Source organism: Mustela nigripes, chromosome 6 (genome assembly GCF_022355385.1).
Source record: "Mustela nigripes isolate SB6536 chromosome 6, MUSNIG.SB6536, whole genome shotgun sequence".
Classification (NCBI taxonomy): Eukaryota; Metazoa; Chordata; class Mammalia; order Carnivora; family Mustelidae; genus Mustela; species Mustela nigripes.
In genome coordinates this window covers 85,954,605-85,973,673 of record NC_081562.1, presented here as the reverse complement: position 1 = coordinate 85,973,673, position 19,069 = coordinate 85,954,605, and the positions used below count along the sequence as shown (strand labels likewise).

General features: G+C 40.9%; 1 protein-coding gene across 2 annotated transcripts; it reads right to left on the bottom strand.

The window, feature by feature from the left end:
• Positions 1-79: 79 nt before the first annotated feature.
• On the bottom strand, positions 80-17,191 carry HIGD1C (HIG1 hypoxia inducible domain family member 1C). 2 transcript variants are annotated; one of them, XM_059403113.1, is made up of 5 exons: positions 16,858-17,191; positions 16,266-16,315; positions 15,427-15,528; positions 10,729-10,863; positions 80-457 (listed from the first exon to the last, which is right to left on the bottom strand). In XM_059403113.1, exons 3-5 carry the CDS (start codon positions 15,518-15,520, stop codon positions 393-395), a joined length of 294 nt encoding a protein of 97 aa, XP_059259096.1. In that variant the 5' UTR covers positions 15,521-15,528; positions 16,266-16,315; positions 16,858-17,191; the 3' UTR covers positions 80-392. The 2 variants fall into 2 exon arrangements, with proteins under 2 accessions (XP_059259096.1, XP_059259095.1); XM_059403112.1 differs by lacking the exons at positions 16,266-16,315; positions 16,858-17,191 and having other exon boundaries at positions 15,427-15,669.
• Between the last annotated feature and the right edge of the window lie 1,878 nt (positions 17,192-19,069).

Genomic DNA, 19,069 nt, shown 5'->3' with positions numbered 1-19,069 from the left:
CCTATCCTAGGTTCTGAAAGACAACAAGGAAATTTTTTTTTTAAAGATTTATTTATTTATTTATTTGACAGACAGAGATTACAAGTAGGCAGAGAGGCAGTCAGAGAGAGGAGGAAGCAGGCTCCCTGCTGAGCAGAGAGCCCGATGTGGGGCTTGATCCCAGGGCCCTGGGATCATGACCTGAGCTGAAGGCAGAGGCTTTAACCCACTGAGCCACCCAGGCGTTGAGTTGACTGTGATTTTTGATTTGGAAATCAACTTTGTAAACAATTGAGACTTACTATACAAGGGTATGAGAATCCTGTCTCATTTTTCTGCAGTATAATTTGCTATATATTGAGAATTCTTCATAATGAATAGTTTTCAGAAGGCTTCTTATCTTAGATGTAGCTTCATTTTTTGGACACACTGAAGAACCGAGGTCTGATGTAATCTTTATACATAGAATAGAGAACACCTAGAAACAAAAAAATATATATCAATACAGTATCTGTGGAAAATGAAGGCTGAATTTCTTCCACTTGTATTTTTCCAAAACTGTCCTTCAACTTAGAAACAAACAAATGTCTTCCATCTTATTAACTTTTGGCTTGGATCATATAAATGGCTCCAGACAAACCAACCAATCCCAAAAAGTTAGACCCCTTTAAGATCCATATAAATCTCAATCCAAATTTATAATATGTCACTATGCCACCCTAGAATTTGAATTTTAAAATATTGGTGCAAAAGTAAGGAGAGTGGGGAGACTTGGCTAGATAATAACATAGAAATAATAGACATCTCAATCTAGCACACCTCTCTTCAGGGCCTCCTTGTGTTTAGTGTCTTGAGGGAAAAGAAGGTAAAGGGACAGAATCCTTGCTTCTAGAGGTCGGCAGTCTAGTGGGTGAATTAGGTAGGAGTTTAGGCTGAGAGGTCTTCCAGACAAAGGTCTCCCAGAAGTTTAGGCTGAGAGGTCTTCCAGACAAAGGTCTCCCAGAAGTTTAGGCTGAGAGGTCTTCCAGACGGGTAAGTAGTCAAGGGAAATAGCCTGAGGGGTAGAGTTGTTTCATTGTGTTGCAGGAACGTCAGCAAGTGTTTGTATCCACAGTAGGTTAAGGAGTCTGCTCACCTCCTGCTCCGTCCACATCAATTATCAAGACACCAGCTATTTAGTACATTGTCTAACCTAAATTCTTTACTTCCTTTCCTTCTGCCTTTTTTTTTTTTTTTTTTTTTTTTTTTCCTGACACTGTTCTTGTCTTCAGGGAGCGCACAGAGAAAAAAGGATGGGTGAGGTTGTTCTCGGGGCACCCTGTAGCTGGCTGAGGCAGCTGTCTGCACAGTTTCCTAACACAATAGTAGTAGAACCATCACAGATGTATAAAATCCAAGGCAAAAACATGTTTACTGGATGCACTGTGGTATCTATGGAGACATTCTCAGATGCAGAGAGAACTGCAGAACTCATTTCCCTGTGCTTATTAGACACAGGTAAGGCTTACCTCTTGCCTGCCTCTTAAATGTTGGTATTTCCTGGAGTTCTGATCTCAACTCTTTTCTCACCTCATTCACACCTGTGAATGCGTCACTGGTAAGCAAGTTAGAACTCTCTTTTTAATGTGAGACCCATATATTCATTACACCATATGTCAAATTTCCACATACATAGGTAGGTGGCTGCCACACTTCTGAATTATACATAAATAAGTTGAGCATGCCCCTCAAAGTGTTCATTTATTTATAAACAATATAAATGTACTATGGCTAGTCTATATATGAGTAAAGCTTTTTTTGTTTTTAAGATAAAAATATTTTCTTCCGGGGCGCCTGGGTGGCTCAGCAGATTAAAGCCTCTGCCTTCGGCTGGGGTCATGATCTCAGGGTCCTGGAATGGAGCCCCGCATAAGGCTCTCTGCTCAGCGGGGAGCCTGCTTCCCTCCCTCTCTCTCTCTCTCTCTGCCTGCCTCTCTGCCTACTTGTGATCTCTGTCTGTCAAATAAATAAAATCTTTTAAAAAAAAAAAATTTCGGGGTGCCTGGGTGGCTCAGTGGGTTAAAGCCTCTGCCTTCGGCTCAGGTCATAATCCCGGGGTCCTGGGATCGAGCCCCACATTGGGCTCTCTGCTCTGCAGGGAGCCTGCTTCCTCCTCTCTCTCTGTCTCTCTCTGCCTGCCTCTCTGCCTACTTGTGATCTCTTTCTGTCAAATAAATAAATAAAATCTTAAAAAAACAAAAAAACCCCAAAAAACCAAAAAATTTTCTTCCCGCATACCCATGGATCTCCTTATACATTTCCTAAAGTAAGAGTACTCTAATTTGGAGATATCTGCCATAGGCATCTCAGTCAGTATAATACAAAATTAAGAGTTCAGGCCCCAGAGTTGATAAGCCAGGTGATTATTAGCAAGAATTTTTTTCTCTCTAAGACTCCATTTCCTTATCTGGAAAGGGGATTATTAGTAAATAAAGACTTTGGTCTTTGTTCGGAGTTCCTACAATAGAGTTTCTAAAATGCTTAGAAGTTCACAGATAGAGAGGGGCACCGGGGTGGCTCAGTTAGCTGAGCATCTGCATTTGGCTCAGGTCATGATCCCAGAGTGCTGGGATCAAGCCCTGCATCAGGCTCCCTGCTCAGTGGGAAGCCTGCTTCTCCCTCTCCCTCTGCCTGCTAATTCCGCTACTTGTGTGTGTGCGCTCTCTCTTTCTCTCACTCTCTCTTTCTGTCAAATAAATAAATTAAATCTTTAAAAAAAATTTTTTCAGATAGAGGAGTATCTTTGTTACTCATGGGCCCCTTGGATTATACCTGAATTTATGTTAATGGGATGACCCACAGTGGCCTCTCAGGATCCTACTTCAGGATGTGGCTAGTCATGCCAGAAGACCAACCATAGGATTAGAGGGTTCTTAGCCCTCCAGGGAGGGGAGTAGGGCTAGAGATGGAGTTCTGTCGTGGGGCCAGTGATTCAGTCAATCATGCCTACATAATGAAGCCACAATAAAAACTCTGGATGCTGAAGCTCAGTAGAGTTTCTCCGGTGGTGGACACATGGATGTGCTGGAAGGTTGACATGCCCTGATTCCATAGGGAAAGGGTAGAAAGCTTTGAGTCTGGGACCCTCCCAGACCTTAGCCTACGTGTCTCAATTTGCCTGGTCTTGATTTAGATACTTCATAATAAAACTTTAGTCAGTATAGAGCTTTCCTGAGTTCTTAGGTTGTTTTAGTGAAATGTCAAACCTGAGGGAGTTTTGGGAACCCCTGAATTCACAGCCAGTTAGTTAGAAGTTGCAGGTGGCCTGGGAACTCCCTAGAGGCTGGTCTCTGCAGTAACAGCAGTCTCTGGGAAGCTAAGGTGTGCTGTGGGCAGTTGGCAGCGGTACAGGAGCGTGCTAAGGTGCACCCGGTGGTGTGAAGGAGGTGCTTATTAAGATTAAATCCCTGTGGTGTACACCTAACAACACTGCCGTGTTAACTATACTGGAATGAAAATAAAAGCTTAATGAAGTTTACCTACAAAAAAAGATTGAGATAGTGATATAGAAAGCAGAATGGTTGCACAGCATAAACACTCATTAATAGCAATTACTGTTTTGTCCATTATGCACTTATCCTCCCACCAAACCTGTTCTTCTTCATTCTTTATACTAGTGAAGGCACACGTTTATCTGGCTGCCCCAACCAGAAGCCTGGGAATCATCCTTGACTTCTTCCTTTCTTCCTTCCTTCCTCCCTCCTTCCTTCTCCCAATCACTTAGTTGCTGAGTCCTGAACGTTTCTAGAATCCACCTCCTCTCCATTTTTACTATTCCTGCTTTAGTTCAGACCTAGTTCATCACCTAATTGACTTCTTCTCTGCCTTTGTTCTCACCCCTGCTTTACAAATCCTCTGTAATCATTTTCCTTTTCCTCATAGTGAAATAGAATACGCATGGAAAATGGTAGACACAATCTAAATGACCCGATTAACAGACAGTTGCAGAGGCAATGACCTGGAATTGCAGGTCAAGAAATAGAATATGGGAAGCATCTTGGGAGCCCCCCAGCTTTCCCTCTCTGACCATACCTCCTCCTTTCCATAAATAACCACTGTTCTGTCTTTTCTTAGGGTGACCCTCTGTTCAAACGGTTTCACATTGCCTGCGTTTGGGCAGGCGCCTTTCTCAGCTGCTATCCTGACTACTATACTCCCCTTTTTAAAACTTCCACTGAATGTGTCCTTTAGTTAACGCCTCAGCTTGTAGACATTGATCAGGGATTTGTTTTCTATCAGTTTTGCTGGGCTGTAATTGCTTTTTTGCAGGGGCAGAATTTCTGTCCCTGCATATTTCTGGGTTAGCTTGGCTCGTAAGAGACATTTTGCTTGAAGTTTGAAGGGGAAAGTCGAAGCTGCAGCTGCTGTGTTCTTGTTACACTTGGAAGGCTTGGTGCAGGGAGCCAGGTGCTGGCTGTTGCTCTTCACCTGCTGGCTCACCTTGACATTGTGGGACAACAGTCAGACCCACAGATCCTTCAGCAACTTCTGGATCTCCTCCTCTTAGCTTCTTCAACTCCTAAGCCAGTGGATGAACTCCATGATTGAGGGTCCAGCTTCTCCTACAGGTCACACCATGATCAAAGCTGGAGTCAGTAAGAGACTGACCCAAGTTTCTCTTTGTGGGTTCCAGCTCTTCCTTGAAGATCGCAGTTAATTTTTCCTTCCCAACTGCTGCCTTGTTAACTTTAGGCCCCAGCCTTAGGAACATAAGCAACAGTCTAATATGGACTGTTTAATCAGCTCTCAAAATTGGTTAGGGTCGGGGCGCCTGGGTGGCTCAATGCATTAAGCCTCCCCCTTCGGCTCAGGTCATGATCTCGGGGTCCGGGGATAGAGCCCCGCATCGGGCTCTCTGCTCAGCAGGGAGCCTGCTTCCCCTCTGTCTCTCTGCCTGCCTCTCTGCCTGCTTGTGATCTCTCTCTCTGTCAAATAAATAAATAAAAATGTTTTTAAAAAATCTTTAAAAAAAATGGTTAGGGTCATATTTCTATTAAAAAATCCCTTTTTACATATCACTACTGATAGTTTTGCTTCTCTGATCCTGACTGGTACAGATTTTGGTACAGAAGCTTCCAGAGGAGCATAGCCATGAGGGTAGGTTCTCTGAATTGGTTCTGGGTCATCTGGAATTGGTTCTGTGATCTGATTTGGATTTAAAGATATTAATGGCCTTTTTTTTTTTTTCCAGGAGTAAAGAGGATGCTAGCAGTCTAAGGCATGCAGTAGTAAAACATCTTTTTAGATTGTCACCTATAGAAAACCTTAATCAGGTATCTATAGAAAACGGGCTTTGGGTGATCAGGTATTTACTGTATGAGAACATTTAGTGGAGATAAGAAAAATAATTAGGCTGGTTTCTTCTAAGTGTGCTGGAGAACTTGGGAACACAAAATGAGGGACTCAGGGTTTTCAATTCCTTAATCCAGGTGCTTTGAGGGACCTGAAAGCCTTATGACTTTCCAGAAAGAAACTCAGCTCCCGTAGCAATGAGGCTGATATTTCTGAAAAACATACAAAGGAACTAATCCTGATGGTGACTAATCATAACAATAATAAAATTCCCAACCTCACAGAATCTCTTATGTCAAAGTTAGGGCATTGCTTTGGGAAGAGTGGGATTAGGAAAATTGAAAATTAGCATAATTTTCAATTAATAGGATAGGATAATTAATTCAATTAATAGGATAAATAGGAAAATTGAAAATTAGGATGGGACCTATGGGCAGGTTTCTGTGAAATAGGGTCCTTGAACCCCTGTATGACTGAGACTCCTTTGCACTCCTTCCTGCGAATGACTAAAACTTGGAATGAAAGTTAATCTCCACTAAATGAAGTTGGAATGCAGAGCTTTCTTGGTTTACATCCAGGGTACAGCAGGGATTCTGCATTGGTAGTCATTCTTCTTTAAGGGGGCAGTTTTGTTCCCCAGGGAAATTTGGCAATGTCTATAGGCATTTTGGGTTGTCACACTCGAGGTTGGTGGGTGCTGTTTGCCTGATAGTTGCTGGGGATGCTGCTAAACATCCTGTAATGCACAAGACAGCCCCCCACAACAAAGAATATTCAGTCAAAATGTCAGTAGTGCTGAGATTAAGAAACTCCACCATTAAGGAAGGTATCCAAAGGCCTAGGGAGATTGGAATGTTAAAGTGGACTTATCCTCCTCCCTCAGCCCCTAAATATATCTATTTCCTTCACCAAGGCTATGTGAAATACACTTGTGAAGGGAGTCTCTGGCATCCTTGGAGAGTTCTGTGACTGTCTTCTGTAAGCCAGAAATGACAGTGGGAATTGCTAGGCTCCCTGAATTCAGTGGAGATGATGGGATCCTGAGTGGCAGGGCCACGTGGCATCATTTAAGCGACAGAGACAAGGAGAGCATGATGTACTATAATGGGCAGCAAAGACCAAACTGTAATAAGCATAGTCTAGGCCACAAAGCTCTTTGGCATTGGCTAACTGATTGTGGTATCCCTAGACATAAGAGTGGCGGGCAGTGCATACACAGAAAATCTCCCAGTTTGGTGAGTAGAAGTCTCACTTAAATCATCATTGTAGACAGCCATGGCCCCCGAAAAATTCTCAGACTGAATCACTTTATGGACCCAGAGTCCCTTGAATAAAGGAGAGGTCAGATCTCCTTAAGAAAAGACCCTGTTATACAGCCAAAAATATAAATACTGTAAATACTCCATCTAGCCTTTCCTAAAGGGATCCATGACCACTCACCAAGGTGCCTGTGCACGAGGAATGGCAAATAATCACATTTGTGGGAGATTATTAAGTATTGGCTTTGAATTGATACTGATGCTTTGAGAATTAGGGTGCTCTACCAGCCAAGCTAGAAGTTTCTGGAGGTCAGGTGGTCAGTTGACCTGGTGGGACCCTGAATTATTTCCCCAGTTCTGGAATGTGTAATTGGAATGGACAAACCCAGCAAATGTCAGAGTCCTCCCATCGGTTCCCTGACCTGTGGTGTAAAAGCTATTATGGTCGGGAAAGCCAACCATAAGCCATTCTACTTGCCTCTACCTACCAACAGAGTAAACCAAAGCAAAACTGCATTCCTAGATGGATTATAGAGATTAGTACCATCATGAAGGACTTTAAAGATCCTAGAGTGGTGATTCCTACCGCACAGGCATTCAGTATGCCTCTTTTGCCAGAAGACAAGTGGATCTTGGACAAAGATAATGGATTTCTATAAACTTGATCACTCTGACTGCAGCTGCCGTTCAGGTGTGGTTTCATTGCTAGAGTGTATTGGTATAAACATATTTACTATTTGGTTTTCAGCTAGTAATCTGGTTGATTGTTTTTTTCCTGTATACCTTTTAGTAACTATCAGAAGCAGTGTGTGTTCACTCAGTTGGGCCAAGAGTATACTTTCACTATTCTGTCTCAAGACTGCCTGAAGTCTCCAGCCTATGCCATAATCTAGTCTGCAGGGACCTTGATCATCCCTCCATTCCACAGGACATCATGCTAGTCCATTACATCGATCTGATCTATCAAGGGGAAATTAGGTTAGTGCTACAGAATACAAATAGGATAAGGAGGTGTGTGTCTGGAATGCATTTCTTCTGGGGCGTTTTTTAGTACTCCCATGTCCTGTGATTAAAGACAATGGAAAACAATACCCAATATAAGCAGGATGGCTAATGGTCTTCATTTAGGAATGATGGTATGGGTCACCATAACCTTGTCAAATAACCTTGAATAGCCAAGGTGCTTATTGAAGGCAAAGGGAGTATAAAATGGCTAGAACATGGTTATAACACCAGGCATGACCATCCGACCAGTTATAGAAACAAAGTCTGACAGCTATGAATATTTCTTCCTTATTTTGATTTGAATACATTTGTGTATTCATTAATGATTTTTTTATTTGCCACTTCCATTTATCTACCATCTAATGGAAGAAGTGCTAATGATAATTATCCTTATATTTCAGGATTTAGCTTTAGGATATCAAAGGGAAATGGGACTCTGCTCAAAGACAAATCCACACCACTCAAAGATGGAGAAAGGGATTTTTGTGTCCCCTTTTGGGAGAGAATTAGCATGTTTTTGGTTATACATTGAATGGTTGATTTTGCCATTGTCTTTATTTCAAAGTTAAGTGTATTAAAAGAGGTGTATATGGATGCCAGGTTGACAAGAGGTAGACAAGGGTGAATTTGTATTGTGTCAGCTTAGCTAAACTGTAACTACATTTTCCAGATTTCATTTCTTTTTATTCTGTGAGTTACTGCAGAAGGGACATTTTGCATACGATTTAGAAGGCAGAAGTGAAGCAACAGCCAAATACATTTTATGCTCGGAAGGCAGCATATTTGGTTATCTTCTGGTCCCCTTCGTTGGCATGGGGCAACAACTAGGGAGTACAGCTACTGTGGCTTCTGCTGAATTTCCTCCTTCACCTTTTCTGACTCCTTGGCCAGCTCCCAGATGAAGGGCATCATCTTGTCCTCTGTCACTGCCGTCATCGAATTTAGAGGCTTAGAGATGGTGAGAAATCCACAAAGGTTCCAAACAGTTCATCATGTGTGTTCCCAGCTCATCCTTGCAAGTTCTAGATTTTTTTGCTTCTCTCACTTTACATCTTGTGCTTGCCCACTTTGGGCCCCAGCTGCTGATACATATGCAAGAGCCTCACAATCACATAATGCCAAATGCCTATAATAAATGTCTCCTTCTGTATTACAGCTGGTAGCTCTGCTTCTCTCCTCAAACCCTGACTGACTCACTTACCACACCAAGCTATGTCCAGTCCTAGTAAGGTGCCATGCTCCTGTGCCTTTGTTTTGACCTCTGTCTCAAATCCTGGTCTCCTCTCTGCCTACCTAATTCCTCCACGTGCTTGGCTCCTATAGTTTACATCCTGAGAGACGCCTCCTCGGGACTCTCCGCACTCGTTCAAGGCTCCCCTCTGTGTTATGCTTCCAGAGCAACCTGTGCTATCTGTCATGATATCCATGATTTTATACCACCATCTTCTGTTCTTGGTTGTTCTCCATAAGGAGCCTGACCACTCTGAGAGTGGGGACTGAGTCTTATTTCTATATCTCTAGACTGGCACAGGGCCTTGCACATAGCAAGTGCTCAGTAGCTATTTGCTAATAGCTAATTGATGAAAATGAGCACTATAGTTCTGTAGTGAAGTTTCTTGTATTTTGTTCAACACCTGCATATCACAGCTCATGGTAATAAGATGTAACCATGTAACCCCCTACATGCAAAGCCCCACACACATCATTCCATAATCCTAGACCCATGCTTAGGCTGACTCTACTCTGCACAGCATGAAGGAGAACTAGGAACATGGTGGCTTGTTCTCATTAATGTAGACGAAAAGAAAGTTAGATAATTTAGGTCCCAAAGTGGACTTCCTGAGAGAACTATCTGATTTAGCCATTGATGTATTAACCAAATAATTTTACACCTGTTCTTTGGATGCGACTGTGTTTAGTATTGCTTAATTTATAGACTAATTTAAAAAGGTTTACCCATTGCTCAGACTAGGAATAAAAGGAGAACAGATGTTGAGGCTTGTGGGCTCTAAAAATGTATTCTTCCCAGTTAAACTAAATTAATAATTATACCTGCTGTTCATGTAGCCTGGGAACTATGACTTAGGTGAGTGATAAAGGCTGGAGTCTAGAACCACTGCTTTAGTTGGGTTACCTAGGGTATAAACTATTCACTGCTCCTTTCACTATACAAAATAACAGAACCCATAATCTGGTTCTCTACATTTTTAAAATTAAGCTCCCTACCTTTTAAAAATTTTTTAGGTATAATTGTCCTACATTATACTAGTTTCAAGTGTACAACAATGATTCATTATTTGCATATAATGTAGTGATCACCATAGCAAGTCAGTTAACATCTGTAACCATGCATAGTTACAGAATTGTTTTCTTGTGATGAGAACTTCAAAGATCTACTCTCTTAGCAACTTTCAGATATACCAAATGGTATTATTAACTAGAGTCACCATGCTGTACGTTACATCCCCACATACATTATTTTTTATTTTTATTTATTTATTTTTTAAAAAGATTTTATTTATTTGGGAGTGAAAGAGAAGGAGAACAAGTGGGGGGGTGGAGTAGGGGGAAAGAGCAAGGGGAGAGGGAGAAGCAGGCTCCCGCTGAGCAGGGAGTCCCATGCAGGGCTCCATTCCAGGATCCTGGGATCATGACCTGAGCCAAAGGCAGACACTTAACTGACTGAGCCACCAACCAGGCACCCCTATTTTTAATTTTTTAAAGGATTTTATTTATTTATTTGAGAGAGAGAGAGCATATTCAAGGGCAGGGAGGGGGTAAGCGACAAGCAGACACCCCACTGAGTGAGGAGCCCAGTGTGGGGCTGGAGCCCAATGAGGGGCTTGATCCCATGACCCTGAGATCATGACCTGAGTCGAAATCAAGAGTCAACAGATTGAGCCACTTGGGTTCCCCAGGACTTACCTCTTTTATAACTGGAAGTTATACCTTCTGTCTACTGTTTTTTTTTCTTTCAGTGCTTAAAATACCAAGAGACTAAAGCCTCTTACAGGGAATCAACTTCAAGTGAGGTTCACTGTCTTTCTTACCCTTCTTCCTCCATTATATCACCTTGACCCAACATTCATTTTCTAAAATAAATTAAAATATTCTCAAAGACAGCTGAATATAAGACAGAAATTAAGCAGGTTACCTAGAGTCACAGCTCCTACAACAAATCCTTGGGCAGCAACTCTCATGTGAATAAGATGGATGGACATTTTCTGATCTTTTCTGTACTTTAACTTGTAAAGACCATAGGACACCACAGTCATAAAGCCTGCTATTCCTGTAAATTAAAAAAATGAGGTTATGTGAATAGTAGGCTAGAATCCCCAAGATTTAGAGAGCTGAATAGAAGAGTGTCTAAAGGGTCGGTACTTGGAAGATAAGCAGGACAGATACCAAAGGATACATAAGAGGAACGATGCTGGATAAAAAAATAGACCCTTAACACTAATGGATTCAATATTTGCAGTTTTGACTCTTCCCAGAAAAACCTCAATCCTGTAGTGTAGTAATTTCTAATGTTCCTGAGGCATAATTTCCTGTTGTGCATGGCTTTTATTTGGGACAAGTCACTGAGCCAGTGAGCAAACCAACCAAACCTCCCAGCATGCATGCCTTTCGAATGTTTGGCTTTACTCCTCTCTGCTCCTTATCAAATAAGGAGGAAATATAGTGGTAACAATTTTGATCTTCTATAAAATGAGATACTTAAATTTTAATGAGATGAAAGGTATGAATATTTGCATAAGAAGTATGTAGCTGCAGAAAGATCTGTGACTCTAGAAAACTCCAGAAGCACACAAGTATTTCCGTATTCCCTGCAAATATCACGGGGTGAGGATACTGCTGTGACAACCAAGATCCTATATAATTGACTCTAAGACAGAAAACTGATCAACTGAATAGGAAAGATTCCAGAAGGAGATTTAAAACACGGTGAGAACTTAATTCATGACAAATCAAAATAACCAAATAACCGATAAGGGAATAGTTATTTAATAAATACCATTGGTACAATTTTTTTAGTATGGAGAACTGATTTGAATGTGTATCTCACAGCAGATCCTACAAAAAAATTCTGCATGAGTTAGAATTGAATGTAAAAAACAAAACAAAAATATCAATAAAAACTAGAGGAAAATAGAATAGCATATTTATAACATCTGAAAGAAGGTAAAGTAGACTTTAGAGAAAATGGGGAGGACAAAATGCCATATTTTGACAGAGAACTAGAGAAGACTTCGCATAATAAAAGTATGGGTCTATTTTGGGGTTTCCCTCTTCTATCATGTTGATCTGTGTATTTATCCCTCCAGCAACACCACCCTTTCTTGATTAGGTAGCGATCTAGTACGCCTCAATATCAGGTACAGTGATTTCACCCATGTTATCCTTTAAAAAATTTTTTTAACATTGTTTTAGCCATTCTAGGACTTCTGCCTTCACATATAAATTTTATTTTATTTTTTTTAAGATTTTATTTATTTATTTGACAGAGAGAGATCACAAGTAGGCAGAGAGGCAGGCAGAGAGAGGGAGAGGAGAAAGCAGGCTCCCCGCTGAGCAGAGAGCCTGATGTGGGGCTCGATCTCAGGACCCCGAGATCATGACCTGAGCAGAAGGCAGAGGCTTTAACCCAGTGAGCCACCCAGGCGCCCCCACATATAAATTTTCTTTTTTAAAATTTTAAAAAATATTTTATTTGTTTATTTAACAGGGAGAGACCACAAGTAGGCAGAGAGACAGGCAGAGGGAGGGGGAGGAGCAGGCTCCCCGTGGAGCAGAGAGCCCAATGTGGGGCTTGATCCCAGGACCCCGGGATCATGACCTGAGCCAAAGGCAGAGGTTCAACCCACTGAGTCACGCAGGCGCCCCCACATATAAATTTAAGAGTAAGCTTGTCTTACCTACAAGAAACCTTGCTGGGATTTTGAAAGGTATTACACAAAACCTGTAGGTCAATTTGGGGAGAACTGACACACATTCTTTGTATTTATATTCTTCTTTATTATATATTTAGTCTTTCAATCCATGGACACAATACTGCATGTAGTCTTCACATTTATTTAGGTCCTTTCTGATTTCTTTCATTAACATTTTGTAATTTTCAGTATACAGATTATATGCATGTTTTGCTAAGCATGTATGTAAGCTTTGGAGTGATTTCATTTTCATTTTCTTTGGAGTGATTATGAATACTGTAATGCTTTTATTTCAGTTTCCATATATATTTTTTTAAAGATTTTATTTATTTATTTGACAGACAGAAATCACAAGTAGGCAGAGAGGCAGGCAGAGAGAGAGAGGAGGAAGCAGGCTCCCTGCTGAGCAGAGAGCCCGATGTGGGGCTCGATCCCAGGACCCTGGGATCATGACCTGAGCCGAAGGCAGAGGCTTTAACCCACTGAGCCACCCAGGCGCCCCCAGTTTCCATATGTTTGTTGTTAATATATAGCATGCAGTTGGTATTTATGTAGGATAGCAAGTTTTGATTAGTTGTGTTGGCACACGTGTGTCTCTACGGGTGGGTGAGGATATATTCTTTCAGAATCCATTTAATAGATGGAAGTAAGAGAATAATTGCATTTATGTGTATATTTTATAAGCTGATTAGCAAATGAAATAAAAATTAAAATGACAAACAAAAACTGCAAAAAACAGTAATAGATACATTGACAAACAGGTACCATGCTGAAAGCTCTGTAAGTTTAGCCCCATCTTAAGAACGCTGACAATAGGGCGCCTGGGTGGCTCAGTGGGTTAAGCCACTGCCTTCGGCTCAGGTCATGATCTCAGGGTCCTGGGATCGAGTCCCGCATCGGGCTCTCTGCTCAGCAGGGAGCCTGTTTCCTCCTCTCTCTCTCTCTGCCTGCCTCTCCATCTACTTGTGATTTCTCTCTGTCAAATAAATAAATAAAATCTTTAAAAAAAAAAAAAAAAAGAACGCTGACAATATATAATAAGTGGTATTAAACTGAACGTGCTTCCTGCTCTGGAAATTCATATTCCTGGGAAATAAGCAAGAGAAACATCAAGAAGTTGACACAAAGCTACACTATGTATGAGGAAAAACTGGACAACAGCAAACTGAAATGACCCAAACAGAGGGACGACTGCCATAGCTGTGAAAAAAATATTAAGTATGGGCAGTGCTAATACACAGAAATGTACACACGAATATGTTAAGTGAAAGGAGCAAAAACAAATGATCAACACAGAACTTCAGTATATATGTAATGTATGCACAGACTTAACAGTGATCATAAGACAGTTTGAAACAGTACAAATAGATTGTAATGATGGAAGTTGTTTAATAAATAAAAATGTTTTGTAAGTTCTCTGTGCAGGACACTATCCTGCAGCAAGAAATAGTAGATATTATTAAAATAACCATAGCTAAACTAATCATCAATATATATTCAAATTTTATCATTTATTTATCTAGCAAAAACTTGATTCTCTTCCCTTATCAAATCAAGGCTCTGTTCTTAGTTAAATTGGTTTTGTTTCCTTCAGAGATGAAAGTCAGAACCTTTACTGTTTTCCGTATAGTGTCTCTGTAGTTTGTATATAATTGAATTTAGCTGGAAACACTTTTATCTTTCTACTTTAATCACCCTAAATGTCTCTGGAAAAATAATTTAATTTATGATAGGCACAGTGATTAATGTCTCTTCATGATAGTGATCTGTTCAAGTGGCACCTAGTTCTATGAATTGTTTTTCTAGTTAAAAATGCTAGAAATATGAGTTAATCACTCTAATATTATTTGCTTCCATTTTTTATGGATGCTATTATCAAGTTTTAATCAAATTAAATTCTAAACAACATATTATAATAAAGTAAAATTTTGATTCTTTTTGATATGCAAATAATGACATGAAGTTGCTAGATTTGCAGTGACAAGGAAAACCTAATAACATACCTATTGGGAAGGTTTTAAGGAATTAATCACTTACATCAGTATAACTTACATAATGTAAGTCTTATTTAAATAAATTATTTTAATAGTTTCCAGACCAAATGAACACTAGGAAAGAGTCATGGCTGCAGAATATAATAATGCTTAGATTAGCTTAAGCATCCAAAAGAAGAAACAGAAAGCTTAGGTTTTAAAACATAATATTGGTGCTTAGAATTTTTTTTTAAGTCCAGATACATACAGTATTATTCCAAATGTAAACACACTAAGTCTGTGTTGGGGAAGGATAAAGAGGCTAAGACCAGGTCTAATTATAATAACACTTCTTTAATCTAGAGTTTACTTAACCATCAACCTCAACCTCTGGAACACATCAGGAAACCAGCACAAAGGGCCGTTGAACTTGAACATCACAAAGTTCATGCTCTCAAGTGTACAGACAGGTAGGTAGCCTAGGCTTTCATTCAGAGCCTCCTTACTCTGAATTGACTCACAATTCTTTTAAACTTGTGTATCTAGCTTCTGATGCCACAGAATACTAGAGGCAGAAGTTTTTGATTGTACTTAATATTATCTGGAAGAAACAGAAAAATCTGTAAACAATTGGGTATAAGAACTTAAAGGTTGGAGTTAGAGGACAAAGACCCCTATACATCTCGGTCACTAAGACTTTCAATATAATAAGCTGATGCTGCTGATGATCTCGAGTCATCACAGAAGTATTAAAGCTCATTCAGTGTGGTCCAGTTAGAGTGGCTAGGAATTAGTAATTTGAGATAGACCTCTAATGAATGGGAGTTAAAGAAATAAAATTACCTGAAAAACTCTAAGTGATAGAAAACATTTCATTCCTCAAAGATACTGGATAATGCATTGTTATTACAAACAGTTCTCTAGTATCCAGTCAAGGATTGTACTTACCTATGGGGACAAAGGGGGAGTCCCTAGATTTCCTGATCAGTCGGGAGAGTTGGCCTTCTTCCTCATCTGCTGACCACTGGTTATCTGCAGACATTTTTCTCACTAGTAACAGGAGGGGATAAATGTGGTTGCTGAAAATCATTAAAAATCCATTTATCCTCTCCCAGTATATTGTGGATCATATGTTCATCTGTCTTCAATTTGCTTGATCCATGCCTGTCTGCTCAATTGAAATAAACATGATATTTCCTTCACCCTTTTCATTATGGAATCATTTCATTTTGTTTGGGGTAAGGGGTAAAAGTAATGAGAGGTGATGATAATGAGAGGTGATGATAATCAGATTCCATGAATACTGAATAAAGACAGATCATAAACGGGTTATTCAGTCTCTTTTCACTGCTCAGCATTTGAGATCATTGGGAACCTCAATCATTGGGACTTCTTCCACAAACAGTAAGAGAATACTTTTACAAAATGCCATTGTAAAGAACAATGGCAGTGGCAACATAGGCAAAATTACCTCCAAATTTACAAGTGATGGGAGAGTGATCACTGCAATTCTTCAGAATGTGCAGAGCATTATAAAGACATTGAGATATTTACCAAGCACCTACCACATGCTATGCTAGACAATGGAAATAATCTTCCTTGTCTACACAGGAATGAGGGAAACTTGCAAGAGCAACTATAATCACAATCACCATGGTTAGCAAGCACCTCAGTCCGTTATCCGTGCAACCCACCATTTTCATCTAAAAACTCAAATACGGTGACTTCATCCTATGAATCAGCTTTCATCAGAAATTGTAACCTGGTAAGTGGCATAAGAACCATACCTTTGGGAAACCACACCACCTGCTGTGTCCTGGTGTTCCTTCACAGGAAGCTGTAGATCAGAAGAGGCTTTGTAAGGCCAGGACACGGATATGTTCAATTTCCCACTAATTGACAATAGGAAAGCCCAGAAACAACGCTGTCCCACCCCAAGGGGGTGTGGCCAGCTGGTATTGGCCGAGGTTTCCACATCCCTTGCTTGGAAACTCACTAGTAACAGCACCTGGACCACAAACACTAGATTTTCAAATTAAGGAACCAGTAAGTCTTTGAAGAACTTAATTTCCTTTTACTCTGCCTTCACAGGGAGCTCCCAACTTCCCTCTGTGGCTCTGAGTCTCACTACCTGACTCCAGGACCCCAAATCAAGAGCAAAGTGGGCCCACTGTTACAACACTGGGCTTGGGTGGCAGTGGGCATTATTAGCCATCTGAGACCAAGAGTCTGGTCTTTAAGGAATATGCACTTGCAAGAAGGGCACCCACTGGGGTCTGAATCCCGGGTTGAGGGCCACGGGCCTGTCTGGGGTCACCTGGAGGCCAGGCCCTCACACCTGTGACTACTGGAGAGCCTCGAAGCTGCACGAGTGCCCACCTGTGAAGGACGTGATGTCACTACGCCCTTGGCCAATCTGAGGGCCAGGCAGGTAGGCGGGCGGAGGAAGGTGCTGAGTGAGCCGCTGCCTTGCGTCTGCGCCTGCGCATGCACCGGAAGCACGAGCCTGGGAAGAGCTGGTGGTGGACGCTGCTTTGGCGTCCGCTGTATCCCGAACCTTCCAGCATTTGAGGCCTCGGGGAAGTCCTGGTTCACCACCTCTTTCTGACTGCAGCTGCAAAGATGAGCGCAGAGGACCAGGTAGCGTTCATGGTTTTTTCCTTATAACTTTAATTCTTCAAGTAAGTTCAAATTTACAGAGAAGCTCCCAGAATACGACACAGAACCTCACGTTCGACACCCAGGTTCCTTTGTGTTAACACCGAGCCACATTCGATTTATCATTTTTCCAAAGACAAATTTCTCCCCTTCTTCCTAAGAACCATCTGAGAGCAAGTCGCGTGCTGATTCACCCTACCCCCTAAAAACTTCTGTAGGCATTTGGGGCATTCTTTTCTGTAGCCATAGTACCATGGTCAAAATCAGAGTATTAGTGTTGCTGTAATACTATAAGCAAGAAGTTTTATTCATATTTCACCAGTTAAGGTCCCAATGATGACCTTAATGACAACTTTTTTTCCCATAGTCTAAGATTCATTCAGGAATACATACTGTGTTTGGTTGTCAAGTCTCTTTTCCTTTAACTTGGAACATTTCCTTAGTCATTGTACTAGTCAAGATTCTCTAGAGAAACAGAACCAATAGGAGATATATATGCATACATACATACACATATGCCTGTATTCATGTATATATACTTATAGATGAGATTTATTGTAGGAATTGGCTCGTGTTTGTGGGGGCTGAGAGGTCTCATGATCTGCCATCTGCAAGCTGGCAATGGTGTAAGTCCCTGTCTAAGACCAAAGGCCTGAGAACCAGGAGCACTGATGTCTGAGGTCAGGAGAAGATGGATGTCCTGGCATAGGCAGGGAGCAAATTCACCTTTCCTCTGCCTTTTTGTTCCGTTCATGCCCTCAGTTGATTTGTTGATGCTCAGCTGCGTTAGTGAGGGTGATCTTTATTCAATCTACCAGTTCAACTGCTAATTTCTGTGGGAAATGTGCTGTCTGCCAGTTTCTCTACTGTAAAGTTACCATTTTTTTCTCTTTATACTAAATAAGTATTTTGTGAGGAGATACTTCAGTATTATAAAAATACATTGTTATTTATCAGACTTATACACATTAATTTCAGCACCCATTGATGATCCTTGCCCGAATCAATTAATATGTTTCCCAGATGGTAATTTTCTAAATCCATCATTCTTTTTATAATTTTCAGTTGGCATTCTAATAGAAGGAATTGTTTTCCCTTCTTCCCTATTTTATTTTTTTAAATGTTTAAAAAAGATTCATTTATTAGAAAGAGCATGCATGTGTGCACATTCTTAGGGGGTGGGGAGCAGAGGGAGAGAGAGAATCCCAAGGAGATTCCCACTGAGCACGGAGCCTGGTGCAGGGCTCAATCCCACAATCCTGAATCCATGATCTGAGCTGAAATCAAGAGTTGGATGCTTGGGGCACCTGGCTCAGTCATTAAGCGGCTGCCTTTGGCTTGGATCATGATCCCAGAATCCTGGGATCGAGCCCGACATCAGGCTACCTGCTTGGTAGGAAGCCTGCTTCTCCCTCTCCCACTCCCCCTGCTTGTGTTCCCTCTCTCACTGTGTCTCTGTAAAATAAATTTTAAAATCTTAAAAGAAAATTGGGTGCTTAACCAGTTGAGCACCCAGGTGATCCCACCCCTGCATTTTTTTTCTCTTTTTCTATGTAATTATTCATTTATATCAGTTTGGACTCATGACTATCAACTTCATTCAGTGGCTTATAATCCATTACTATCATTATTTATTTTGAAGGTCTCATTGCCCCAGATTTGGCTAGTAGGAGCCCCTTTAAGCTGGCTTCTATGTCCTATTGACATGACCCCATCATTCTTCAAATATTATTCTTTATATTCTGGCATAACAAGATGTTCCAGGCTAACTTTGTACTTTTTCTGCCCCAGCCCTGAAATCAGCTATTTCTTTATGGAGCCCGGATTCATTTTAGTGGAGAGTGGTATATAGAAACCAAGTTCTGGGCATTAGAGGTATTCATTGTTACTGGAGTGTCATTACTTCTATACCCTGTCAGCAGACAGAATTAGG

What these genes read in the sequence shown, in the direction of transcription:
- HIGD1C (XM_059403112.1), bottom strand. Translation starts at nt 15,568, where the DNA reads ATGATTTTCAGCAACCACATTTATCCCCTCCTGTTACTAGTGAGAAAA. An exon ending in CTCCCCCTTTGTCCCCATAG is followed by an intron (nt 10,864 to 15,426) that starts GTAAGTACAATC and finishes TTTAATTTACAG; the next exon opens with GAATAGCAGGCTTTATGACT. An exon ending in TGTAGGAGCTGTGACTCTAG is followed by an intron (nt 458 to 10,728) that starts GTAACCTGCTTA and finishes TTTTGTTTCTAG; the next exon opens with GTGTTCTCTATTCTATGTAT.